At 46.9% G+C, this 27,742-nt stretch overlaps 1 protein-coding gene across 2 annotated transcripts; it reads left to right on the plus strand.

Annotated features, from left to right (window-relative positions):
- On the plus strand, positions 1-27,550 carry LOC139380217 (KAT8 regulatory NSL complex subunit 1-like protein). 2 transcript variants are annotated; one of them, XM_071122711.1, is made up of 13 exons: positions 1-1,785; positions 5,502-5,637; positions 6,270-6,440; positions 8,455-8,567; positions 11,502-11,688; positions 12,939-13,077; positions 19,297-19,443; positions 19,697-19,797; positions 20,167-20,288; positions 22,165-22,326; positions 22,516-22,648; positions 26,485-26,764; positions 26,989-27,550. In XM_071122711.1, exons 1-12 carry the CDS (start codon positions 707-709, stop codon positions 26,731-26,733), a joined length of 2,739 nt encoding a protein of 912 aa, XP_070978812.1. In that variant the 5' UTR covers positions 1-706; the 3' UTR covers positions 26,734-26,764; positions 26,989-27,550. The 2 variants fall into 2 exon arrangements, with proteins under 2 accessions (XP_070978812.1, XP_070978813.1); XM_071122712.1 differs by having other exon boundaries at positions 5,505-5,637.
- The last annotated feature ends 192 nt before the right edge of the window (positions 27,551-27,742 follow it).

The raw sequence follows: 27,742 nt of genomic DNA on the forward strand, positions 1-27,742 counted from the left end.
ATTGCGTCAAACGCAGAGCAGCAGCAGTAGCCGTCGTTCCATGGCAGTTGGAAATAAATAGGACCACGGAGAAGGGACTGTCAACCCGAAAGATCTTCTGATAAACTGTCTAGCCAGACTTTTGCGGTTAGCATGTCAAATGAGGGAAAGGCTTAGCTTTTCACGAAATAAATCAAGGCTTCAAGAATATCATTTTCGTGGACCCTGTCAATTTTCATTCAAGATGAATAGCAAAAAGATGGTCGATACGTTATTTTCAACTTGACGTTCCGTGCCCGTTTTTGTGTTCCAGGAAGCTTTCAAGCTGATTAAGGTGTTTGATTTATTCTTGCAAACGGTCTTGTTAGTAAGTCGAGTACGTTTGATGTCTCTGACTGCAGTTCGACAATTATAAATATCAGCACAGTTCCCACCTCGTCAGTTCATTGACTTGTTTGAGCCATCCATGATGATCGCTAGCTAACGTTAATGGTTTCTTTCTGACTTCATCTTTATCACTATAGCTAAGCTAATGTACCTAGCTGTGTAGCTACTGTCTGGATGTTTTCCTACCCAGAATTTGCAGTTTTTAGTATTTCCAGTTTATTTTCAGCTTGCTGGATGAAGTGCTGACAGGGTTTTATTTTTTGGTCAAGGGAAAGTCTGAGGCAGATCTGGCATCCTCTGGTGTGACAGAGAACAACAGTGACATCATTGGTTGGAGGGAATGGCCCCAGCCCTGACCAAGCTCTCCAAAGACGTCCACGGAATGCACCTGGCGTCCAGCAACATGGATGCAGATGGGGCAATGCTCAACATCGAGTGTGATCCTCAGTTGAAACTGATGGAGGACAGCTATGCTCAGAGGGTGTGGCTCAACCTCGCCTCTCTGCCCTTTCTGGACACTTGTTGCTCAAGCAAGAGTCCCCTTGACTTTGCCGATTCGCTCCTGTCCCCTCTGCTACAGGCCTCGGCTGGCCAGTACAAAACAGTGCTTCTCTCCAGCCCTGGTTCCCTGCTCAGCTTCCTGTCTCTCAACAAAAACCTGAAGCAATCCCTGGCTGCCTGTCCAGGTGCACAAGACATGTATTTGGTTCCTGTCCCTGAACACAATAGCCAAGTTGTGGCTCAGCAGCAACAGCAGTGTCAACACAGTGGCCATGGACCAGATGGCTATGATATCCCCCAGTCCCCTTCAAAATACTGTCAGGGTGACCTCATGTCCCAGTATAACCCTGCTGTCCCCACACCCCTCATTGAGAGGCAGGAGGAGGGGGGCTCCAGCAGCACAGACACATCTCCAACACAGCTGTGGGTCAGGGGAGCTAGGAGCCAGGGCCTGGAGCAGCCTGTGACTGCATTGGTAGAGGAGGCATTGAGAGAGCAGACCCACTGGCATCTCTCCCAACAAACGTCTCAGTTAGGACGGGCTGGGCGGCTCCAGAGGAGACTTCAAGCTCTACTAGGGGACCACGCCTCTCGCCACTGCAGCCTCCAGCTGGAGGGTCTGAAGGGGAGTCAGGGCAGGGAGACCCCAGGTCCCCTCTCACCCCCTGCAAACACCAAGCCCTTTGATCCAGCCACGGGGCAGAGACAGACAGGTACACTGAGCCGCAGGACCCAGGGCCGTGCCCTACTGCAGACCTCCTTACCTCCATCCCCCTCCACAGACATCCAGGAGTTTACGCGCTATGCCCAGGCCGTGCTGCGCGGGGTTCAGGAGGCTGTAGACTCTGATGCCACAGAGAGCAGCTCAGATGAAGAGTTGGAGCCTGAGCAGAAATGGGGGACCACGTCTCAACCAGTGTGAGTACAGACATTCTGGTAATGTGCTGTAATGATGTTGTAGACCTGTTAATTACTTATGAGAAACAGGAAGTCTGTTCAGTTGAATAAGAATGGTAGAGAAATCTATTTCATGCTCGACTGGGATGCAAAAACATTGTAGTCCTAACTGTGTGCAACAGGAACACAGCATTTTCAGAGTTAACTATGTTTCTGGATGAGTTTTGTTAAAAGCTGTGAGCTGAACCTGTAGCTTTGTTTGAGCTTGGGTCTGTTTCTCATATTTCAGGCATAATTTTAAAGAGCTGTGGTGTTTTCCTGGATACCACCGTGGGTTATCACAGCTAAATAAACAGGGTTAAGGGCAGAGGTAGGCTATGAGAAACACATGCCATATGTGTGGCAGTGAGTGAATTATACGTGGAAAAACACAGACCTTACACTTGAAATTACATTTCACTTGACCGCATTCAATGCACAAAACCGGTTGTTAACATCATATAACCTCTTTAGTTTGCGGCAGAGGCAGCAGATTCCTCCACTATTCAATTGACCATCTACTACAGTACGAACAGAACAGACCCTCTCCTCTTCTAACCCACATCCAGGCCAGGTACATAAACACATACTTTGTAAGGCCATATATCCACCCCCACACACTGCCTCGGTGGAAGAGCCCTTTGAGTCCTCCTCTGAAGTCTGTGTGACCCAGATCATGAGACGAGGAAAGTGTTTAGGGCTAAATTAAGAGGATGTAATAATGGTTCTGCTATGGTGTGTCTCTCTGCCTAGGTAGGAGTAACAGCTCTCTGAGACTCAAATACTGTGATCACGCCAGGTTTCTTAGCATTTGAATCATCCAGCATTTAGGAAGGTTTCATGTTTCTCATTATAGTTTGTTGGGAGGTTTGAACTTTTAAGTAAGTAGCAAAGATGAGCCGGTTTGTGTTTAAGTTCCAGGCCGGGAGCACATCGCCAGGTAACCTGCTCTCCCTGTCTGGAATGTAGTGACTGAGGAAGGAGACAGGGTTTGCGTGGGGCGGGAGGGGGGGGATGAGAAAGAGTTACAGGTTTATGAGCTCAGGGAACAGGGGAGAAGAGATGGAAGGGGGGGGGGTGATGATTTGTTTGACAGGGCGGAGGGGTGGTTTGGGTCTGGCATCATCTTGGCAGCAGCAGTCTTGTCTTTGTTGGAGCCCCTGTCTCCTGCTGGGTAGAACAAAGAACGGTTCCTATTCTATTCATTCTATTTCTATGGGGTAGGATGGTCTGTCTCTGTGGCCTTTCATTAGCTCCTTCATGGGGAGAGGTTATGGCATGCACCTCCCCTGGGAATATCTCCTCTTCTGAGACTGGATGGGGCCATTTTTGGCCCCTCTTCCTGCAAAATGTGATAACAATGGTTACAAGGAAAAAATTGGTAAGTCAAACTCTTGATTTCTGTCCTCTTTCAGTTCCACTCACATATGTTCATAATTTGATGTGGGAGTTACTGTGGCAGACTAGGATAAATATTTGAAAGTGAAATGAGGGGTACACCTTGTAACCAGGTATGGGCAACTTTGATGGGAGTGGGGGCCACAAAAATCTGAACTCCTCATGGCCGCAATGGCTTATGGGTCTGTGTACCCACATGCAAACATGCAGCCCTAGCCTTTTGGGGTCCCTAAGCAACATTTTCTGCAATTCTAAAAAATAAATATATAGGGTGGTGAGAAATGTTTGCAGTCACTCTGAGTGAGAAATCAATGGTGGCCAACCCAGTCAATAATTGGAACATGATTACTGTAAGTTTAGGTAACTGCCCACTAGAGCAGAAGTAAAAAAAAAAATGTTATTAATGACAATTTACGGGTATTATTTAATGAAGCTGCCAGTTGAGGACTTGTGAGGCGTCTGTTTCTCCCACTCCTCTTTCTATTCTGGTTAGTGCCAGTTTGTGCTGTTCTGTGAAGTCGAGTAGTACACAGCGTTGTATGAGATTTTCAGTTTCTTGGCAATTTCTCTCATGGAATAGCCTTCATTTCTCAGAACAAGAATAGACTGACGAGTTTCAGAAGAAAGGGCTTTGTTCCTGGCCATTTTGAGCCTGTAATCGAACCCACAAATGCTGATGCTCCAGATACTCAACTAGTCTAAAGAAGGACAGTTTTATTGCTTCTTTAATCAGAACAACAGTTTTCAGCTGGGTTATTAACATCATTGAAAAAGTGTTTTCTAATGATTAATTCTTCTTTTAAAGTGATAAACTTGGATTAGTTAACACAACGTGCCATTGGAAAACAGGAGTGATGGTTGCTGATAATGGGCCTCTGTACGCCTATGTAGATATTCCATTCAAAACCAGCCGTTTCCAGCTACAATAGTCATTTACAACATGAACAATGTCTACACTGTATTTCTGATCAATTTGATGTTATTTTAATGGGCATTTCTAAGTGACCCCAAACTTTTAAATGGAAGTGTATATTATTTAAAATAGTAATTTTGGGCGGTTTGATCCATGGGCCATCCCAGCTGTAAGCTTTACTTTATGCCCAGACATACAACTAGAGAAATAAGTGTTTAAGAAAGCAGAGCTTAGTTAATACAGACAGGCTGGCTTTTTCCTCAGTTGGGATCAGGGCTGAAAACAACCTGTGTGTAACTGCAAGAGTAAAGAAATGCACCAGCAGTATAGAACCGCTCCAGTGCCGCTGTGTATTTATCTTTGTTGAGCTGGCCTGGCAGAGAGTGGCTGGGAGAGGGTGTTCCATTGGGCGGCAGCAGTGTCTCTGGAGAATGGAGATAATGCCCAGGTCCTGTGGGCTGTTTGTTTATGTTGCAACCCGAGAGGGAGGGAGGAAGTGCCTCTCCTCTCCTCTCCTCGGAGACGGCTTGACTAGGGATGGGGGTGGCAGCTTTTTACACTTTTACGTTGTGGATACGTTCCACCACCTAGCCTGCAACTCAGGATGTCAAAAGTCATTTTGTCACTTTCCTTACTGTAAAATGAAACCAAACTTGTAGTGTTCTTAGTTTGAGAGGAGGCTACAGTGTTACAGCATTGGGCCTGTGTTTGTTCGCGTGGGGGTCTATTTATGTCTATGCCGCACCAGTCACCAGCCGACCCAGCCTGTCTGATGAAAAATGTTCCCTTTAGTTGTCCACTCTAAGTGGCTTGCTCCTGGCATTCCCAGGGTCGCTACATAGAGCCATGGTAACTAACCTAACTGGACTGTGGAACTGCCTGCCAGAAACCAACGTCTAACCCTGCACTACAGTAATAGTGGAACGCAGTCAGAAGCTCCATGGAAACCTACACAGTTTTCTAATGATTTATTTGTGGCCTAGATATACTTTATACTCAACAGAATAAGAATAAAGCCCCCTCATCTGCCATATAATAAGAAAAAGCTGATATGCAAAAGTAGCATTTTCATCTAGTGCTTTATAATGTAGGTCATAGTGTTTGCTATTTGTTGACGGTACTGTGTAAATATGAACCATATGTCCTCAGCCTCTGTACTCTTGTTGTGCTGGGCTATTTATGTTATAAAGGTCAGTAAACCTACACACACTCCAACCGTTCAACCTGTTTCAAGGAAAAGGTTGTCTTTTTAATAGATGGGGGGGGAAATAAGAAAAAAAGGATACAAAACCTACAGATATTATGAATCTAGAAAAATATGGAATTGATTGTCTAGTCATATGCTCTTTCTACCTCTCTCTTTGTGTCTGTCTGTCTCCCTCTCCAGTAGGTGTGAGTGGAGGTGGCAAAGGGAGAGGGCTGAGGTGGGCAGCGGGTGGACCTGGCTACAGCTGCATGTGGCAGAGCTTGAGGGACGCATCCAACAACTGGGGGACCTGCACAAACAGATCACCTCCACCAAGGTAAGACCCAGTTCCATAGGCCCCTAGTGAACCCTGGCCCACACACACACACACACACACACACACAGAGAGGACTCGATCCCCTAGGCTCTAGACCAGGCAGGGGGGGTGAGGTTGTCATACGCCTGTCTGTCACTTGACTTTGTTTTCTATCTTCTGTACAAAGCCTTCTGAGGTTTGACTAGTTAATTAAAGGTTGTGTTTTAGATAAGGAGGTGCAGCATTCCTCCTCTAGTCAGCCTCTGCCCTTTTATAATTAGATGCGCCTGTGTGTGTGTGACATCACAGTGTGGACCTGTTCTTGTAAAGTGCCTGTGGTGTTTTTAATCTCTCATTAGTTTTCCCAGATCTAATTCACTCATTGTCAATCAGCTCTCATCAGCAGTCATAACAGCCCTCTCCTCCTGCTGTCCCCAGACAGCTGTAAACACCATGACCTCCCTCACGACCTGTCCTATGATCATGTGTGAATTAGTGGGGGCCGGTGGCACTTCATTGGCTTATAGTAATGGCTGGAATGCTTTCAAGCACATGGTTTGCATAAGCCATATGAGCCGCCCTCGCCTCACCAGCTTCATTTGGTGTGTGAATATGCCCTTGTGGCGTTGATAGTAGTGTGTTTGTGGTCTCAGGGGGGTGTGGTTTTGGCGGATTCCCAGCCGATGACAGACGGGCAGATTCAGCAGACGTTACTAACGGAGACGGCAGGGCTGCCGTTCACATCGAGGGGCAGAGACCCTCCCTCCGACACGGAGAACGAACCCAGCAGCCCCACACGCCTCCTCAGGAACATACAGAGACAGGTACATTTTTACTTTTTATTTAACCTTTACTTCGACAGTAACATTGAGACCTAAACTTAGCAAAAAAAAGAAACTTCCTCTCACTGTCAACTGCGTTTATTTTCAGCAAACTTAACATGTGTAAATATTTGTATGAACATAAAAAGATTCAACAACTGAGACATAAACTGAACAAGTTCCACAGACATGTGACTGACAGAACTGGAATAATGTGGCCCTGGGGGGGTCAAAATCAAAAGTAACAGTCAGTATCTGGTGTGGCCACCAGCTGCATTAAGTACCGCAGTGCATCTCCTCATGGACTGCACCAGATTTGCCCATTCTTGCTGTGAGATGTTACCCCACTCTTCCACCAAAGCACCTGCAAGTTCCCGGACATTTCTGGGGGGAATGGCCCTAGCCCTCACCCTCTGATCCAACAGACGTGCTCAATGGGATTGAGATCCAGGCTCTTCGCTGGCCATGGCAGAACACTGACATTCCTGTCTTGCAGGAAATCACGCACAGAAAGAGCAGTATGGCTGGTGGCATTGTCATGCTGGAGGGTCATGTCATGATGAGCCTACAGGAACGTTTACCACATGAGGGAGGAGGATGTCTTCCCTGTAACGCACAGCGTTGAGATTGCCTGCAATGACAACCAGCTCAGTCCGATGATGCTGTGACACACCGCCCCAGACCATGACGGACCCTCCAAATCAATCCTGCTCCAGAGTACAGGCCTTGGTGTAACGCTCATTCCTTCTACGATTAACGCGAATCCGACCATCACCCTTGGTGAGAGAGAACCGCGACTTGTCTGTGAAGAGCACGTTTTGCCAGTCCTGTCTGATCCAGCGACAGTGGGCTTGTGCCCATAGGTGATGTTGTTGCCGGTGATGTCTGGTGAGGACCTGCCTTACAACAGGCCGACAAGCCCTCAGTTCAGCCTCTCTCAGCCAATTGCGGACAGTCTGAGCACTGATGGAGGGATTGTGCGTTCCTGGTGTAACTCGGGCAGTTGTTGCCATCCTGTACCTGTCCCGCAGGTGTGAAGTTCGGATGTACCGATCCTGTGCAGGTGTTGTTACACGTGGTCTGCCACTACGAGGATAATCAGCTGTCCATCCTGTCTTCCTGTAGCGCTGTCTTAGGCGTCTCACAGTACAGACATTGCAATTTATTGCTCTGGCCACATCTGCAGACCTCATGCCTCCTTGCAGCATGCCTAAGGCACGTTCATGCAGATGAGCAGGGACCCTGGGCATCTTTCTTTTGGTGTTTTTCAGAGTCAGTAGAAAGGCCTCTCTAGTGTCCTATGTTTTCACAACTGTGACCTTAGTTTCCTACCGTCTGTAAGCTCTTAGTGTCTTAACGACCGTTCCACAGGTGCTGCATGTTCATTCATTGTTTATGGTTCATTGGACAAGCATGGGACGTTTATTTTAAACCCTTTACAATGAACATCTGAAGTTATTTGCATTTTTCCGAATTATCTTGAAAGACAAGGTCCTGAAAAGGGGACATTTCTCTTTTTGCTGCGTTTTAAGTCTCTTTTTCAAATGAGTCCTGTAAGGGTCCAATGATATATGTAATGATTTAGCATTAGTTATGTCACAGAGATTGGAGGGCTTTTTAACCCAGCAAATCATCAAATCAAAAATGTTGATTAGTCAAAAGGACCAAAGCAGCCGTTACTGCTGTTTCCTGGTTTAGTGGTTAATCACGCACTGCAATCTGTGAGAGTCTAGCCCTGCTGCTGTTAATAGGACAGCTCCACTCCCAGTACATCTCTGGTTTTTATGTAGGGGGAAGTCTGGTTGTAGTGCTGCTGGCCTTTGTCTTCTTGACTCTAAGTGGTTGTGACTGGACATTCTCCAACCAGAAAGCCTCACTTCACATTAGATTACAGGTCTGGGGAGTCGGGACATATCTACCATACTGCTTAGCAGGTGGTAGATCTATAGGCCTATATGTTTCAGTTCAGTAGATACTGTATTTAGAGTATGATCTGTTGTTGTCCTTGTCCCCACAGAGTGCCCAGCTGAGCCAAATCGTGAACAGCCTGATGCCTCCTCTGAACCTCTCTCCTTCCTCCTCTCCCATCTCCTGCAGGTGGAAAGGACAGAACAAGAGAGTCTTCAGCAGGTAGACCCAATGAGCCCCACCAGCCCACATTGTCATTTCCTGCGCAGTTTAGTTTATTAGGATCCCTATTAGTTGTTGCTCATGCAGCAGCTACTCTTCCTGGGTTCCAGCACCTATGGTAGTTGCGTGGCCAGCGCAGCCAGTACAGTACAACTCGGTTTGGCCCGGTAGTGTGAAAAAGGTAACCTTGACCCAGGATCATGTAAAAAAAACGATATTCCAACAGTTTTCTGTAATTAGTCCGCTACACTTTGCTAACGACAGTGCAATACTGTGTAGCTGTATTCATCGTCCTGGCCAAGGCTTTCGACTCTGTCAATCACCACATTCTTATCGGCAGACTCAACAACCTTGGTTTCTCAAATGACTGCCTCGCCTTGTTCACCAACTACTTCTCTGATAGAGTTCAGTGTGTCAAATCGGAGGGCCTGTTGTCCGGACCTCTGGCAGTCTCTATGGTGGTGCCACAGGGTTCAATCCTCGGGCCGACTCTTTTCTCTGTATACATCAATGATGTCGCTCTAGCTGCTGGTGATGCTCTGAACCACCTCTACGCAGACGACACCATTCTGTATACTTCTGGCCCTTCTTTGGATACTGTGTTAACTAACCTCCAGATGAGCTTCAATGCCATACAACTCTCCTTCCGTGGCCTCCAACTGCTCTCAAATGCAAGTAAAACTAAATGCATGCTCTTTAACTAATCGCTGCCTGCCCATCCAGCATCACTACTCTGGACGGTTCTGACTTAGAATATGTGGACAACTACAAATACTTAGGTGTCTGGTTAGACTGTAAACTCTCCTTCCAGACTCACATTAAGCATCTCCAATCCAAAATGAAATCTAGAATCGGCATCCTATTTCACAACAAAGCATCCTTCACTCATTCTGCCAAACATACCCTCGTAAAACTGACTATCCTACCGATCCTTGACTTTGGTGACGTAATTTACAAAATAGCCTCCAACATTCTACTCAGACTGCATCCAATTTGCTATCACAGTGCCATCCGTTTCATCACCAAAGCCCCATATACTACCCACCACTGCGACCTGTATGCTCTCCTCGGCTGGCCCTCGTTTCATATTCGTCTCCAAACCCACTGGCTCCAGGTCATCTATAAGTCTGCCTTATCTCAGCTCACTGGTCACCATAGCAGCACCCACCCGTAGCACACGCTCCAGCAGGTATATTTCACTGGTCATCCCCAAAGCCAATTCCTCCTTTTCCTGCCTTTTCTTCCAGTTCTCTGCTGCCAATGACTGGAACGAACTGCAAAAATCACTGAAGCTGGAGACTCGTATCTCCCTCACTAACTTAACGCATCAGCTGTCAGAGCAGCTCACAGATCACTGTACCTGTACATAGCTCATCTGTAAATAGCCCATCCAACTACCTCATCCCACCTCATACTATTATTTATTTTTGCTCCTTTGCACCACAGTATCTCTACTTGCACACTCCTCTTCTGCACATCCATCACTCCTGTGTTTAATTGCTATATTGTAATTATTTCGCCACTATGGCCTATTTATTGCCTTACCTCCCTTGTCCTACCTCATTTGCACACTTTGTATATAGTCAATAATACAATAGAAAAAGTATGTTTATTCCATGTGTAACTCTGTGTTGTTGTTTGTGTCGCACTGCTTTGCTTTATCTTGGCCAGGTCGCAGTTGTAAATGAGAACTTGTTCTCAACTAGCCTACCTGGTTAAATAAAGGTTAAATGAAATAAAAATAAAACAGTCTTTCTCCTGTAATAATTATAACTACTGCTCCCAGTTCCACTGTTGCTTACCACGTCAGAGGGTCAAAGAAAATAGAAATCAGGCATAAGCTGTCAATCAAAAGCCAGATCAAATGGTTTTCTATAAAGAATAGAAGGACTTTGTGGAATTTCAGTCACTGTTCTGTGGATTACTGAGATGCCAGAAACTAGATCCTGTAGGCAGGGCTGTTTTATTTTAATTTAAATGAGAGTGACATTATGGTTCCTGGACAGCCCTGTTTTTAGGCACAACCACTCCCTCTAACAGACTAGGGTTGTGGAGTTCTTTGGGTGGTACCAACTACCCTCAAAGGTGCTGTACTGTAGGACTTCACAGAGCTGCTGTTTTTATTTCTGTCACAGGCAGCACAGCATAGTGTTTTTTTATCTAAGAAATGTAAAGCCTGATTCAGAGGACAGGGAGGTGGGGTCTAGGAGGGCCAAGGAGGTTACTGTGATCTGGCAGGATAATGAACAAAATCATTTCACTTCCTGTAACCAAGGGAAGCCTGTCCCACCAGAGCTGGAAATAACAGGCCCCCAGTGAGTGTTGGACTAGCAATGTTCTAAAGCCAGTATCTGCTAGTCTAGGTACCAAAAATGGAACCCTATTCCCTACTTTTGACCAGGGCCCATAGGGTAGGAAATATATAGGGTGCCATTTGTGCTGAAGCCCTACTCTACAGCCCAGAGAGGACCTCAGATCTCCCATCCATCACTAGTGATATTAAACATGCTCTAGCTATCCTTAAAATAACCCTTGGAAAAGTTTTACAATGTCCAGCTGTGATTTGGATCAGTCATTAAGCTCAGGTTCCTACTTCCTCTTGCCCCCTTTTTACTCTCAATAAAAAGTCTTCACCTACCCTGTTCTGATCTGACTCCCACGCTGCCATGGATGTCATGGAATACGGATCATATCTGACTGGAACACTGGGTTGGATTGTTTGTGTTTTGCGTTGTTTAAGGGCATCTGGGCAGCTCTCTATCAATAGAACTGTTGCATTTGTGTGTTGAGTGAATAAAGTGCTGTGTGTTTAGTGACTTAGGTTGAGTTTCAAATGGCACCCTATTCCTTATAGTGCACTACTTTTGACCAGAGCCTCTGGGTGCCATGCCATTTGGCCCATATACTAAGTGTCCCCTCTGTTGTTCCCTGCAGTGGCCTGGTCCTGGGAGGATATGACGCCTTCTCCCAGAAGGCACCCAAGAGGAGGAGAGTGAACCGCAGAAAACAACACCTCCTCCAAGTGGACGCCACCTGTGTCTCAGCCCGCACCCGACCCCTGGTGATCTATCACAAACCACCACTCTTCATCAACACCACCCACACCAGCCACAGACAGCAGGTAGCAACCCTCAACACTACCCACACGAGCCACAGACAGCAGGTAGCAACCCTCAACACTACCCACACAAGCCACAGACAGCAGGTAGCAACCCTCAACACTACCCACACGAGCCACAGACAGCAGGTAGCAACCCTCAACACTACCCACACCAGCCACAGACAGCAGGTAGCATCCCTCAACACCATGCGCACACACACACACACACACACACCTGCTGCCAATAATGAAATGTCAGATGATTGACGTATACTACATTTAAAGAAGGATAAGAGAGTAAATCAAGCTGGCCTTATTTGTTTATGCAGAGGGACTCATCTTGACATTGGAGAATGAGTTATAGAAACTCTTGCATATTAGTGTTTTTGGTATGTATAAATAAAAACAGGGATGATATTAACTCTTTGAGAACAAAGGTTTACTAACCTGTGAACTGCTGGCTTATTTAAAGTGGAGTATTAATTGTAGCTGTAGTTTTTGGAAAGGGACCCTGTGCTGTGTGTCTGAGATGTTATAGTCTCATCATGGTGCTGTGAAGAGCTCTCTCCAGCAGTTTAACAAAACACAGAGTGGAGCAGTTCATTTTAATGTGACACCCTCCATGACTGCTATTCCAAACCCTTGATTTAGTCTGTTCTGACTTCTAAATATCAACCTGCTCCAGAGTAGAGCTTCAACCTGCAACACACTGCCTATAAGGCTCTGTTCAAAAGTAGTGCACTATATAGGGAGTAGGGTGCCAATTTGGAACACATACAGTCAGTGTATCCATCTCTCCAGTCCTGCTACTAATCCTCCAGTTTCTCCCCACCAAGCCAAAAAGCAAGCCAGCCAGGGACACCTCACTCTAGCTGATGTTATTACAGAGGAAGGCAATGTGCCAAGCCTACTGAGATTTTAATGGAGGAAAGAGAAGAAAGCTGTTCACGACTTTAGCCGAGCGACTGGCTGCTCCTCCAGGTCACAGTGACAGCAACCGCATAGTAAGGCTGAATGTTAGCAGAGCTGAGAAACCAGCTGAGGGGGGGCTAAGTCACGTCTGTATGTTTAAACATATACACACATTCCCCTGGGTCATTTCTTTGCTAATGAGTTTGTGGTGGTCGTTGGTGACTCTCTGATAGCAATAGGCTACTATCTTCAAGAGCCACAGGTGGTTTGAGTTCATAAAAATGTCCTGCATTAAATCAGTGGTATCCACACCTGGTCTTGGGGTGTAAGTTATTCTAGAACTTTTCTCTCTCCTGTAGGACCCAGCCTCCCTCTGTCTCACCTGTGCCTCCTGTGATCCCCTGGCACTGTGTTCTGACCCAGCCTGCTCCTCCAGCAGCTCCCTGACCTCCAGGACCAGTCACACTATACTACATCCTGCTCTCTGTCTCACCACAGGTAGGCACATCTCTCACTGTGCTGGACAGACATTATGATACTGTATGTGTTATTGTGTTAAGCTAACTTTACTGTACCACACCCTGTTCTCTCTCTCTTCTCCGGTAGGCACATCTCTCCTAAAACAGCATAGCTATGGAAATGTCTGCTTGGGTTAACTAATGCAAGTGATTACTGTTGTGTTATAATTACTGTTGAGCTGTATGCTTCAACTCTTTTGTCTGGAAATGGCTATAATATTCTGATGGTAGGTAGATGAGGGTGAAAGGTACCATACAATACTTTACTTCATTGTTCATTTACATTGACCAAGATAGGTGTGAAAATAGAATACAGAACAGTGTATTCTGAGAAATTATTTTAACAGTAATTCTCTTTGGCATCTTACTGGGGTACTTTCACAGCAGCATGCTCTGAGTCAACCAGTCTAATCATTAATCTACTGTTGCTCCTCGCTACTTGCTCTGTTGGCTATTCCCTGCAGGGAGGTTAATGATCCTAAACAATCCCAATGATCCTCGCTGGGCAGAAGGGAGGGGTTCTGAGGCAGTGAGCCGTGGCTGGAGCTATGGGCTGGCTAGAGGGGCTGTGGGCACTGGGCTGTGACTGATGAGGAGAGCACTGTCTTAGAGCCGTAACTCACACAGCTCCAGTCGATTTCCTGTCAACCTGAATATCACCCCACGGACATTGATTGAGCTAAAAACAAACAACACAAACACCATAAGAATATTCTACTGACAGTTATTATGTGGAAGATCGCCATTTCTCTTTTTGCCACTCTCTGTGGGTTTGGGTTTCTTTAGCAGTAGGTGGGAAGGGAGGAGATGTTGTGAGAGAGGGAGATGGTAAGGGAGAGATGTTAGTGTGTGTGTGGGGGGGTGTGTGTGTGTGATGTGGTGTTTGTGGAGGCAATGTATGGGGGCGATGTGGTGGGTGTGTGTGTAGCTTCGATGTGGGTGTGTGGGGGGGGCGATATGGGTGTGTGGGGGGGCGAGCTGTGGGAGGGATGTCTGGTGGGGGTGTGTGTGGAGCGATGTGGGGGCGATGTGATGTTGGGGCAGTGTGGTGTGGGGCGGTGTGGTATGGTGGGGTGGGGGTGTGTGTGTTGGGGTGGTTTGTGTGTGGTGGGGTGGTTTGTGTGTGGTGGGTGTGTGTTGGGGTGGTGGGTGGTTGTGGTGTTGGGGTGGTGGGTGGTTGTGGTTGTTGTGTGTGTGTGTGTGTGTGAGAGAGGGTGACTGTGTGTGTGAGAGAGGGGGCGACGGTGTGTGTGAGAGGGTGACTGTGGGTGTGTGGGGGTGATGTGGTGTTGGGGCAGTGTGGTGTGTGGTGGGTGTGTTGGGGTGGTGTGTGTGTGAGAGAGGGGGTGACGGTGTGTGTGTGAGAGAGGGGGCGACGGTGTGTGAGAGAGGGTGACGGTGTGTGTGTGTGAGAGAGGGTGACGGTGTGTGTGTGAGAGAGGGGGCGACGGTGTGTGAGAGAGGGTGACGGTGTGTGTGTGTGTGAGGGGGCGACGGTGTGTGTGTGTGAGGGGGCGACAGTGTGTGAGAGAGGGTGACTGTGGGTGTGGGGGCGATGTGGTGTTGATGTGGTGTTGGGGCAGTGTGGTGTGGGGCGATGTGGTATGGTGGGTGTGTGGTGTGTTGGGGTGGTTTGTGTGTGGTGGGTGTGTGTTGGGGTGGTGGGTGGGTGTGTGTGTTGGGGTGGTGTGTGTGTGAGGGGGCGACAGTGTGTGAGAGGGTGACTGTGGGTGTGTGGGGGCGATGTGGTGTTGGGGCAGTGTGGTGTGGGGCGGTGTGGTATGGTGGATGTGTGGTGTGTTGGGGTGGTTTGTGTGTGGTGGGTGTGTTGGGGTGGTGTGTGTGTGTGTGAGAGAGGGGGTGACGGTGTGTGTGTGTGAGAGAGGGGGCGACGGTGTGTGAGAGAGGGCGACGGTGTGTGTGTGAGAGAGGGTGACGGTGTGTGTGTGAGAGAGGGGGCGACGGTGTGTGAGAGAGGGTGACTGTGTGTGTGTGTGTGTGAGAGAGGGGGTGACGGTGTGTGTGTGAGAGAGGGGGTGACGGTGTGTGTGTGAGAGAGGGGGCGACGGTGTGTGAGAGAGGGTGACGGTGTGTGTGTGTGAGGGGGCGACGGTGTGTGTGTGTGAGGGGGCGACTGTGTGTGAGAGAGGGGGCGACGGTGTGTGTGAGGGGGCGACGGTGTGTGTGAGGGGGCGACGGTGTGTGTGTGAGGGGGCGACGGTGTGTGTGTGAGGGGGCGACGGTGTGTGTGTGAGGGGGCGACGGTGTGTGTGTGTGTGTGAGGGGGCGACGGTGTGTGTGTGTGTGAGGGGGCGACGGTGTGTGTGTGTGTGTGTGAGAGAGGGGGCAACGGTGTGTGCGTGTGTGTGTGAGGGGGCGACGGTGTGTGTGTGTGAGGGGGCGACGGTGTGTGTGTGTGAGGGGGCGACTGTGTGTGTGAGGGGGCGACGGTGTGTGTGTGAGAGAGGGGGCGACGGTGTGTGTGTGTGTGTGTGTGAGGGGGCGACGGTGTGTGTGTGAGGGGGCGACGGTGTGTGTGTGAGAGAGGGGGGGCAACTGTGTGTGAGAGTGGGGGCGACGGTGTGTGAGAGGGAGGGGCTATGTGGTGTGGGAGAGGGAGAGAAGGGGCGACTGTGTGTGGGGCGACTGTGTGTGAGAGAAGGGCGACGATGTGTGAGGGGGCGATGGTGTGTGCGTGTGAGGGGGCGACGGTGTGTGTGTGAGAGGGGGCTACGGTGTGTGTGTGTGTGAGAGGGGGCTACGGTATGTGTGTGTGAGAGGGGGCTACGGTGTGTGTGAGAGAGAGATGGCTACGGTGTGTGTGTGAGAGAGGGGGCTACGGTATGTGTGTGTGAGGGGGGGCGACTGTGTGTGAGAGAGGGGGCTACGGTGTGTGTGTGAGAGAGGGGGCTACGGTATGTGTGTGTGAGAGGGGGTGACTGTGTGTGAGAGAGGGGGCTACGGTGTGTGTGTGAGAGGGGGCGACAGTGTGTGAGAGAGGGTGACTGTGGGTGTGGGGGCGATGTGGTGTTGATGTGGTGTTGGGGCAGTGTGGTGTGGGGCGGTGTGGTATGGTGGGTGTGTGGTGTGTTGGGGTGGTTTGTGTGTGGTGGGTGTGTGTTGGGGTGGTGGGTGGGTGTGTGTGTTGGGGTGGTGTGTGTGTGAGGGGGCGACAGTGTGTGAGAGAGGGTGACTGTGGGTGTGTGGGGGCGATGTGGTGTTGGGGCAGTGTGGTGTGGGGCGGTGTGGTATGGTGGATGTGTGGTGTGTTGGGGTGGTTTGTGTGTGGTGGGTGTGTTGGGGTGGTGTGTGTGTGTGTGAGAGAGGGGGCGACGGTGTGTGAGAGAGGGCGACGGTGTGTGTGTGAGAGAGGGTGACGGTGTGTGTGTGAGAGAGGGGGCGACGGTGTGTGAGAGAGGGTGACTGTGTGTGTGTGTGTGTGAGAGAGGGGGTGACGGTGTGTGTGTGTGAGAGAGGGGGTGACGGTGTGTGTGTGAGAGAGGGGGCGACGGTGTGTGAGAGAGGGTGACTGTGTGTGTGTGTGTGTGTGAGAGAGGGGGCGACGGTGTGTGTGTGTGAGGGGGCGACGGTGTGTGTGTGAGGGGGCGACGGTGTGTGTGTGTGTGAGGGGGCGACGGTGTGTGTGTGTGTGAGGGGGCGACGGTGTGTGTGTGTGTGAGGGGGCGACGGTGTGTGTGTGTGTGTGTGAGAGAGGGGGCAACGGTGTGTGTGTGTGAGGGGGCGACGGTGTGTGTGTGTGAGGGGGCGACGGTGTGTGTGTGTGAGGGGGCGACTGTGTGTGTGAGGGGGCGACTGTGTGTGTGAGGGGGCGACGGTGTGTGTGAGGGGGCGACGGTGTGTGTGTGAGAGAGGGGGCGACGGTGTGTGTGTGTGTGTGTGTGAGGGGGCGACGGTGTGTGTGTGAGGGGGCGACGGTGTGTGAGAGAGGGGGGGCAACTGTGTGTGAGAGTGGGGGCGACGGTGTGTGAGAGGGAGGGGCTATGTGGTGTGGGAGAGGGAGAGAAGGGGCGACTGTGTGTGGGGCGACTGTGTGTGAGAGAAGGGCGACGATGTGTGAGGGGGCGATGGTGTGTGCGTGTGAGGGGGCGACGGTGTGTGTGTGTGAGAGGGGGCTACGGTGTGTGTGTGTGAGAGGGGGCTACGGTATGTGTGTGTGAGAGGGGGCTACGGTGTGTGTGAGAGAGAGATGGCTACGGTGTGTGTGTGAGAGAGGGGGCTACGGTATGTGTGTGTGAGGGGGGGCGACTGTGTGTGAGAGAGGGGGCTACGGTGTGTGTGTGAGAGAGGGGGCTACGGTATGTGTGTGTGAGAGGGGGTGACTGTGTGTGAGAGAGGGGGCTACGGTGTGTGTGTGAGAGGGGGCGACTGTGTGTGTGAGAGGGGGCGACTGTGTGTGTGTGTGAGAGGGGGCGACTGTGTGTGTGTGAGAGGGGGCGACTGTGTGTGTGTGAGAGAGGGGGCTACGGTGTGTGTGAGAGAGGGGGCTACGGTGTGTGTGTGTGTGAGAGAGGGGGCTACGGTATGTGTGTGTGTGAGAGGGGGCGACTGTGTGTGAGAGAGGGGGCTACGGTGTGTGTGTGAGAGAGGGGGCGACTGTGTGTGAGTGGGAAAGATGAGAGCTTCAGGTTTTGTCCTGCTAATCTTGCCCTGACAGGCAGGAAGCACACAGTGGTGGAAGTTTGAGGTTTGCCATTGGATTCAGCACCACTTGTCCTGTTCAGCCCTGCAGCCTTAAAGCTCACACTGTGTATTACGATAGCGTCTATGTAATTATCAGCCCCCCAACATGTTTGTTCTCCTAACAATGAAACAGGACCATGACATAGACGTTGATTGTCTGTAGAGCTGGTGAGAGAGCATTGAGAAGGAATACATTTAACCTAATGGGACTGATAGTTAAACATTATGCTGGCTTGTTGTTATAGGCAACTCTCTAACCAAGCCTTTTAATCTTATGGGGGGTTTGAGGGATGGCTTCAGACGAGGGGAATCCCTCGCTGTTGAGTTAAAGTGGAACTGACAACATTTTAACTAGTTTGCAGATATGAAACAGACAATCATAGTATCAGTCAAAAAGATACAATTCCCAGTTTATGCTACAAAACCAACTTTATAAGAGGTTTTAAAAATAGGTTCTATTTGACTCAACATTCCATGACGTTGTTGGCAGGATAGATTCGTATAATTTAATGCTATCAGGTTGTAAATCATAATTGGCCTGGTACATAGTTTGCGGCCCCCATTCAGGATGCACTTGTTCAGTTTCAATGACTCAATATTTTGGACAAAAAAAGACGAATGTATCTACCTCTGGGAGAATGTCAGAGCATATCTATTTATGTAGCAAGCTAAAAAAAAACAACGGATCCTAACGTTAGCTAAATCGCTAGCTGCTAGGAGGATGACATATCATTGGAAGAGTGAGTGAGTGACTTTTTCCCCTCGTTTTCCAGTGGCTATACACAGCTCCAGCTAACTGGTATCATTTGGTTAGCTAGCAAGAATAACTAACTGGATAACAGTTATTCAGAGAGTGAATTTGCGAACGAAGAGATATGCTATCTAATCCGGTTTTAGAGCACTCTTGTCTGAGTGTGCCAGAGCGCAGAATAACTGATGAATTTATGAACGCACAACACCTGCTGAATATGACCTGTCAGTAAACGTTGGCAATAAAAGTCATAGTTAGTCACGAGCGCTCTAGATATCATGTAAACAGCCTAGCTAAACAGCACTGCTAATAAAATGGTCAGAGTGAGGTGTTCTCTCATTAGTGTCTGGAAGTAGCTAGCCAACTTTAGCCAGTTAGCTTGGGTGCTTGGTTTCAGAGAAATTGAATTTGTCTGTGTAGACTCTTGTCTTTGGATGAGACAGATTATTTTTTTTAGGTTTTATTTGCTGCAGTGTCTGTTAATTGTCCAAACGCACACCCGCTTTCCCACTCTATATTGCTATAGAATTTTCACAAATGTCTTAGTATACGTAATTCCCAAATATTCTATGAATTTATGAAAACGTGAAAATGACCATATCTGCTCTCTTGTCATAAAATGTAAAAAAATAAATAATAATAATACAAAAAAAAAGTGTAATTCTTCCTTTGGTTGTATTTGAATGAGATTTCATGTTGCTAGAATGCTGTCAGTTCCACTTTAACATGGGTGCTGTGTGCTTCCAGGTTGCCGCCACAAGCAGCATGGGAGGCACCTGTGGGAAGGGGGCAGGGGTGTGTCAAATATCAGGTGGGGGGGCTCTGCTCAGACCCCACACAGGAGAGTCTATCGCGGGGGGAGGAAGAGGAGACATACCCACAGGACCATGGAAGGTATGCATGATCCCTGGGATGGGATTTTTACTCAGTAATCAGGAATGCCTGCTGTTTTGAGATCTATCCAACATTAATTTTGATTAGAAAAAGACCTAACCTCTAGCCAAATCCTGATTTCCTATGTTGTCCTACACATATCCAACTAGTTATTACATACATGTAGCCTGCGAGTGTGGTCATTACATGTATGCTATGTAGCTTGTTACAGAGCGACCCATGGCGTTAACAGTTAGATGTTGTTGGTCTCTAGATGAGGAGGACTTCCTGTCTCAGCTGTCAGACCCTGAGGACAGTCCCGAGGATAGCCTGGAGGATGCCGTTACACCCCAGACCCCACACACACGCAAACGGGTACCATACACACGTTATGATCTTCTATCCTCGCGGGGACCTAAAATGGATTTCCATTCAAAATCGTATTTTCCCTAGAACCCTTACCATTAATTTTAACCCGTAACCATAACTCCTCAACCTTACTTTAATTATATCCCTAATTTTCACCCTATACCTAACCCTTCAATTTAAAATAGTCTTTGTCCTCATGGGGATGTTGGAAATAGAAGGATAGATAAACCAACTAATATCTTGACAATTGCCTTGTAATGAATACTGACATCTAGTGGAGATGTTTAGAACAAACGGTGTGCATTATAGGCATATAGCCCGCTTGTTGATTAGTGAGCTATGCTACAGTATTTTTTTATGCTATTCTGTTCTCAGGGCCCAATCCGCAGACGTCAGGGAGAGAGTGTTTACAACATTGACAACATCATCATCCCTATGTCCCTGGCTGCCACTACCAAGGTGGAGAGACTTCAGTACAGAGATATTATAACGCCCAGGTATGGCTTCTGGTGCTTGTTCTTTGGCTTGAGTTACTTCTCAACAAAAGCTAAAGCCACCAGTTTTTGCTGAACTGTATTTTGAGTTTGATCAAACCTCCCAAGAAATGAGTGTTCTTTGATGTCCTATGATCTGAGGACACCCCATCAAATTAGTGGATTCAACTATTTCAGCCACACCCGTTGCTGACAGATGTATAAAATTGAGCACACAGCCATGCAATCTCCATAGTCAAACATTGGCAGTAGAACGGCCGTACTGAAGAGTTCAGTGACTTTCAACGTGGCACCGTCATAGGGTGGCACCTTTCCACCAAGTCGGTCAAATTTCTGCCTTGCTAGAGCTACCCCGGTCAACTGTTAAGTTCTGTTATTGTGAAATGGAAATGTCTAGGAGCAACAGCAGCTCAGCCGCGAAGTGGTAGGACACACAGAATGAGACCACTCAGTGCTGAAGCGCGTAGTGTGCAAAAATAGTCTGTACTCGGTTGCAACACTCACTACCAAGTTCCAAACTGCCTCTGGAAGCAACATCAGCACAATAAATGTTCGACGGGAGCTTCACAAAATGGGTTTCCATGGCCGAGCAGCCGCACACAAGTCTAAGATAACCATGAGCAATGCCAAGCGTCGGCTGGAGTGGTGTAAGGCTCGCCGCCATTGGACTCTGGACAGTGGAAACACTTGAGTGATGAATCACGCTTCTCCGTCTGAGGGACACATCTGGGTTTTGCGGATGCCAGGAGAAAGCTACTTGCCTGAATGCATAGTGCCAACTGTAAAGTTTGGTGGAGGAGGAATAATTGTCTGTGGCTGTTTTTCATGGTTCTGGATATTCCCCTTAGTCCTAGTGAAGGGAAATCTTAACGCTACAGCATACAATTACATTCTAGATGATTCTGTGCTTTCAACTTTGTGGCAAGTTTGGGGAAGGCCCTTTCCTGTTTCAGGTCCATACAGAAATGGTTTGTTGAGATCGGTGTGGAAGAATTTGACTGGCCTGCACAGAGCCCTGACCTCAATTCCATCGACAATGGTGGTAAAAGTAAACATACCTTTAATAGAAAATGAATAAAGTGAAAGTCACCCAGTAAAATACTACTTGAGTAAAAGTCTAAAAGTATTTAGTTTTAATTATACTTAAGTGTCAAAAGTAAAAGTATAAATCATTTCAAATTGCTAATATTAAGCAAACCAGATCACACACATTTTTATTTATTTTTATTTAGCGATGGCCATGGGCACAGTACAACATGCAGACATAATTTACAAACAAAGCATTTGTGTTTAGTGAGTCCTCCAGATCAGAGGCAGTAGGGATGACCAGGGATGCTCTCTTGATAAGTGTGTGAGTTGGACCGTGTTCCTGTCCTGCTAAGCATTCACAATGTAACAAATATTTTTGGGTGGCAGGGAAAATGTGTGGAGTAAAAGGTACATTATTTTCTTTAGGAATGTAGTAAAGTAAAAGTTCTCAAAAATATAAATAGTAAAGTACAGATACCCCAAAAAACTACTTAAGTAGTACTTTAAAGTATTTTTACTTAAGTACTTTACACCACTGCCCATCGAACACCTTTGGGATGAATTGGAACACCGACTGCGAGCCAGGCCTAATCGTAAAACATCAGTGCCCGACCTCACTAATGTTCTTGTGGCTGAATGGAAGCAAGTCCCTGCAGCAATGTTCCAACATCTAGAGGAAAGCCTTCCCAGAAGAGTGGAGGCTGTTGAGGCAGCAAAGGGGGACCAACTCCATATTAATGCCCATGATTTTGGAATGAGAAGTCAGACGAGCAGGTGTCCACATACATTTGGCCATGTAGTGTATTCCGTCACCTTACACATTGCTCTGCTCCTCCCTCCTTCCCTGTAGCTGGAGAGTGGTTGATAACCCACCCCTGGAGGAGAGGGAGGAGGAGGAAGGGGAGCTGCTGTGTGACAAGACATTTTCCCAGAGGCACCTGGAGTGTGAGCAGAGAGAGAAACTCCGCTGGACCTCCTGGGACAAGACCAGACACTATAGACGCACCACCAGGTGGGGACTGGGCACACCACACATCACCTTGCTGTTGCTGATTGATCCTGCAGTAAATCTTCTTACCTCACTGGATCTCAATTCAAAACACAGTGTCTGTTTTTTTTCCTTTGAGAATGAAGTCCGACATTCTCTTGCTCTGTTGCAGTATTTTTTTAAAATAAATTAATGAATCGCCTCTCTCTGTAGGTCTGGCAGTAGGAACGATGGAGCAGGTGTTTCTGTATGGGACTGTGCTGTCAGGGGTGACACCGGAGGTGACGTGAGCACTCACGTGGACTGGAACCATCTGGACACGGACGGAGCCTTAGAGGAGTGGGTGGTAAGAAAGGACATTCACTGTCTAGTCTCTACCAACCTAAAGTCTGGATCCCGGTTCAGCTCTTTGTTACATTCTGAGTATGAAGTCTTGGTACTACCATCTATTAACCCTGCTGCTAACTGAGGAACATTCTAATCAATAAGCTATTAAGTATAATGCCGAGGAGTTGCTAGCAGAAACAATGCTAGTTTGTTATACACAAGTCTTCTAATGATCAAGCTGAATTAGAGGTTTTACTTTAAAATATGACTCGCTGACTTTCCTGATCAAATCAAACTTTATTTGCCACTTGCGCCGAATACAACAGGTGTAGACTTTACTGTGAAACGCTTACTTACAAGCCCAAGTAGGTTAAAATAAAATGTAAATTGTCTGGTGGTGATTTTAATGAATGGTTCAGCAGTCTAATGGAAGTTGTTAAGGAGCCTTTTGGTCTTAGACTTGGCGCTCTGGGTCCGCTTGCCGTGCGGTAACAGAGAAAACCGTCTAACTTGGGTGAGATATGGAGATTAGGATTTTATGTAAGAGATTGATTTATCCTACAATGTTAGCGTTTACATAGCTGGTCATAAATGGATGTTGCATTTGACTTTTATAGGTTTGTTATGTAGACTTCTTCTAACCCATTGGTTTCTACCACAGATAATAATCTGATTTCAGCTATTAATTACATACAAAATCAGTGTGACAGATGTCCAGTCATTCCATTTAATGTAATACCACTTGATCTTCAAGACTAGGACTTGGTAATATACAGTAGATTTAGCCTAATTATTTTACCTGAGCATAACCCAAGTGTAAGGACATATTTAGCCTACTGTTCTTTATGATTTTTGTTGTCATGGACTGATTGGGTCATTGCTTCGAGTTGAGAAATAAATGCTGCTGTCATGGAATGGCATGCTTTGAGCACCACTGAAAAGTGTTATTTACATGTGAAAAATGGATGCCATATGCTGCTTTTGCTATAGGCCTATTGTTTACAGTGCATTCAGAAAGTATTCAGACCCCTTTCTCCTTTTTCACATTTTGTTACGTTACAGCCTTATTCTAAAATTGATTAAGTAAATAAAAAATCCTCATCTACACACAATACCCCATAATGACAAAGTGAAAACGGGTTTTTAGACATTTTTGCTTATAAAAAATTTACTAAATACCTTTCTTACATAAGTATTCAGACCCTTTGCTATGAAATTGAGCTCCGATGCATCCTGTTTCCATTGATCATCCGTGAGATGTTTCTACAACTTGGAGTCCACCTGTGGTAAATTCAATTGATTGGACATGATTTGGAAAGGCACACATCTGTCTATATAAGGTCCCACAGTTGACAGTACATGTCAGAGCAAAAACCAAGCCATGAGGTTGAAGGAATTGTCCGTAGAGCTCCGAGACAGGATTGTGTCGAGGCACAGATCTGGGGAAGGGTACCAAAAAATGTATGCAGCATTGAAGGTCCCCAAGAACACAGCGGTCTCCATAATTCTTAAATGGAAGAAGTTGGGAGCCACCAAGACCAAGACGGGTACACAGAGATGACCAGTTTACAGAGGAGTATAGAGTGATGTGACCTATAAGGAGCATTGGTGGCAAATCTGATGGCCGAATGGTAAATAACATATAGATGCTCGAGAGCACCCTTACCTGCCGATCTATAAATTATATCTCCGTAATCTAGCGTGGGTAGGATGGTCATCTGAATCAGAGTTAGTTTGTCAGTTGGGGTGAAAGAGAAGCGATTACAATAGAGGACTTTGATATGTGCTGAGAGAAGGACAGTGTACTGTCTAGCCATACTCCCAAAACTTGTATGAGGTGACTACCTCAAGCTCTAAACCCTCAGAGGTAGTAATCACACCTGTGGGGAGAGGGGCATTCTTCTTACCAAACCACATTACGTTTGTTTTGGAGATGTTCAGAACAAGGTTAAGGGCAGAGAAAGCTTGTTGGACACTAAGAACTTTGTTGTAGAGCATTTAACACAGAATCTGGGGAGGTGCCATTTGAGTATGAGACTGTATCATCTGTATTTAAATGGATGAGAGAGCTGCCTACTGAAACAAGATTCTCTGGTCTGATGAAACCAAGATTGAACTCTTTGGCCTGAATACCAATAGTCACGTCTGGAAGAAACCTGGCACCATCCCTACGGTGAAGCATGGTGGTGGCAGCAGCATCGTATTGTGGGGATGTTTTCAGTGGCAGGCACTGGGAGACTAGTCGGGATCGAGGGAAAGATGAATGGAGCAAAGTACAGAGAGATCCTTGACGACAACCTGCCTTCAGACTGGGTCGAAGGTTCACCGCCCAACAGGACAATGACCCTAAGCACACAGCCAAGACAACGCAGGAATGGCTTCGGGATAAGTCTCAATGTCCTTGAGTGGCCCAGCCAGAGCCCAGACTTTAACCCGATCTAACATCTCTAGATAGACATGAAAATAGTTGTGACGCTGTACTGATTTAAAGGGTCTGAATACTTATGTAAATGTGATATTTTGTTTTCTTTGTTTTAATACATTTGCAAAAATTTCTAAACAGTTTTTGCTTTGCTATTATGGGTTATTGTGTGTAGATAATACTTTTTAAAAATCCATTTTAGAATAAGGCTGTGACGTAACAAAATGTGGAAAAAGGGAAGGGCTCTGAATACTTTCTGAATGCTCTGTATGTTTTTATGGTAGACACTTTATCTCGATAATTTGCAGCTGTTTAAGTCTATCAAAGTCATGTGCAGCATGAATTAGATTGAGCAATTAAAACCCCACTCGTGGTCTTCCTAATTTGAACTTGTTTTTGACAGTATGGAGCACAATACCATGGAGGAGTTTAGAAGGGAGGAACGGCCTCAAACTTTTATTCTATAGATTGGGATCTGCACTATGCAGCTGCTCCAAGATCACATTTTTCACTGGCTGTCCACTGGTTGCAAAATCAATGATTGATAGGTAGTTTAAACTTCTTCAGTTCAACCATTACGGTTAAACCACAACCACAATCTGTAAGGTACAAATAGCTAAATGAGAGAGCAGCAGTGTGATTCACATCATTGCGCTATGTAGACATCAATAATAGGTGATATCTGTATAGCCTGTGAACTACACCACTGCTGTCATCCGTACCTCCAAGTGTTTATTCAAGTTGGATAATCTTTGGATGCCGACAGCAGTCGCACCATTGGAAGACAGCTTGAACTGTAGCCTACAAAAACCTATTCCTGATCTTTTCCCCGCGACCCATCAAACACATTCGGTGTGTCATCATAGTGGTCTCTGACTTGTGGTCAGACTCGCTCAGGTGGAACAAACTTAAACTTGCACCTTTTTTTCAATGCTGATTTGAATGTCATTGAGAAAACAAAGGTGTCATGTTTTTTTTTATTGAATTTAAAAGTCATCTTAGAAGTAATCATCTAGTTTTTCAATATCTGTAATCCGATTACACTATTTTTGCTGGTAATGGATTAGTTACAGTTAAAAAAAAATCCATGACATGTTATCCGTTACTCCCCGACCCTGCTAGTAATGATAGTGGTGGTGGTGTCTGTCAGGAGGTAGGGAGAGTGCCCACTCTCACACATCGAGGGAAGGCTGCAGGCTCCCTGATGCGCAGGATGTGGGTGTGAAGGTCACAGGAACCATACTCGCCTTGCATGAATTTTGGTTTTAAATCTAACCCTTTATCACGGGAGAATGATGTACGGTGTGTGTTTATACTAGCTCAATCTAATTTTTGACATTCAGTTGCCCATGCTGTGTTACCCACAGATGAAAGTGATAAATGTAATGTACTCCTCGTATGTTGCCCTCATTATTCCTTCCTCCCCTCCCCAGCCCTGTTTCCCGTGGGAGACTCGTGTGTTCCCGCTGTGTGAGGATGAGGATGCGGCTCTGAGGTGTGATGAAGAGGAGCATGAGGAGCCTCGCTGGGAGGAGAGAGCGATGGCAGAGCCCACCAGCAGCACAGACGAGAACAGTGTATCTGTTCAGTCACACCCATTCTCAACCCGGTCTAGTACAACACCACCACCTGCTGTAGATGACGGGAACAACAGTCTTACAGCAGACAGCAGAGTCACCTGAGATGGCTTGGATTTACCACTGCACAGCACAGGTAGCATGTACATTTACTTATAGAAGTGTGTATTTTGTATTGTTGAATGCATGTATCAACCAGTCTATTGATGTGGGCTGGGTATGTCATAAAGCAGTAGTGTTATGGAGAGCACAGCCGCGCCTAACTACCTTTCACTGATCCATTGCTTAATGGTTTATTTCTGGTTAAATGGAAAGTGTGTTCCACATGCCTTTTAAGTGCCTGTTTCCTGTCTTCAACAGGTCTCCACAGAAGATTAGGAGAACTGAGGGACAAAGATACAAGAGGAGGCATGATCTACCTGGAGGAGATGTCACACCTAATGTTTGCTACATTTCCTGAATAGTGATGTTTTAATTTGGTAAAAAAACAAAATTAGGAGAGTGTTTATATTTACTTAAATTTCGCTCCTCTATTGTAAGATATTGGTGTGGACTGTGTTGGATATTCAACATTTTAAATGTGTACTTTTTTAAAAGTAACCCTGACCTGCATTCTTATTTAAGATCTGTGTACTAGTGCACAACCGATCGTAGCCACTGTATGTACGTAGTTGTTGTTTGATATTTATTTATGTTTCAAGACGTGTCTGAAAATGCAAAGTCTGTATGTGTGTATGTAGATATTTTTAGATTTTCACCAGTTTTACTCTCGGTTAACAGATTGTATTTTTCCGTAAGTGATAATTTTTATACAGAGAAAAAAACAGGTGAAGTATTTTCATCGTTTCTTTTTTAGTTGGTGTACTTCTCGTCTGACGATGTCATCTCTGTTGAACACAAGTCATTAAAGTCATTCAGGCCACTGTCTGACTGTCACATTATTAAGGACCAACCAGACTGTGCCGATGAATGGTTCAAGGTAACGGGATGGTCGTTCTATTGCCTCTGACCACTTAACATCGGCCCAATGATTCCACATGTTGAATCCCTACCGTTCGTTGACACCCAGCAGGGGATCTATTGCACACGACTGTCATTCATGTGTCTTGTTCTT

Source organism: Oncorhynchus clarkii, chromosome 22 (assembly GCF_045791955.1).
Source record: "Oncorhynchus clarkii lewisi isolate Uvic-CL-2024 chromosome 22, UVic_Ocla_1.0, whole genome shotgun sequence".
NCBI classification, from domain to species: domain Eukaryota; kingdom Metazoa; phylum Chordata; class Actinopteri; order Salmoniformes; family Salmonidae; genus Oncorhynchus; species Oncorhynchus clarkii.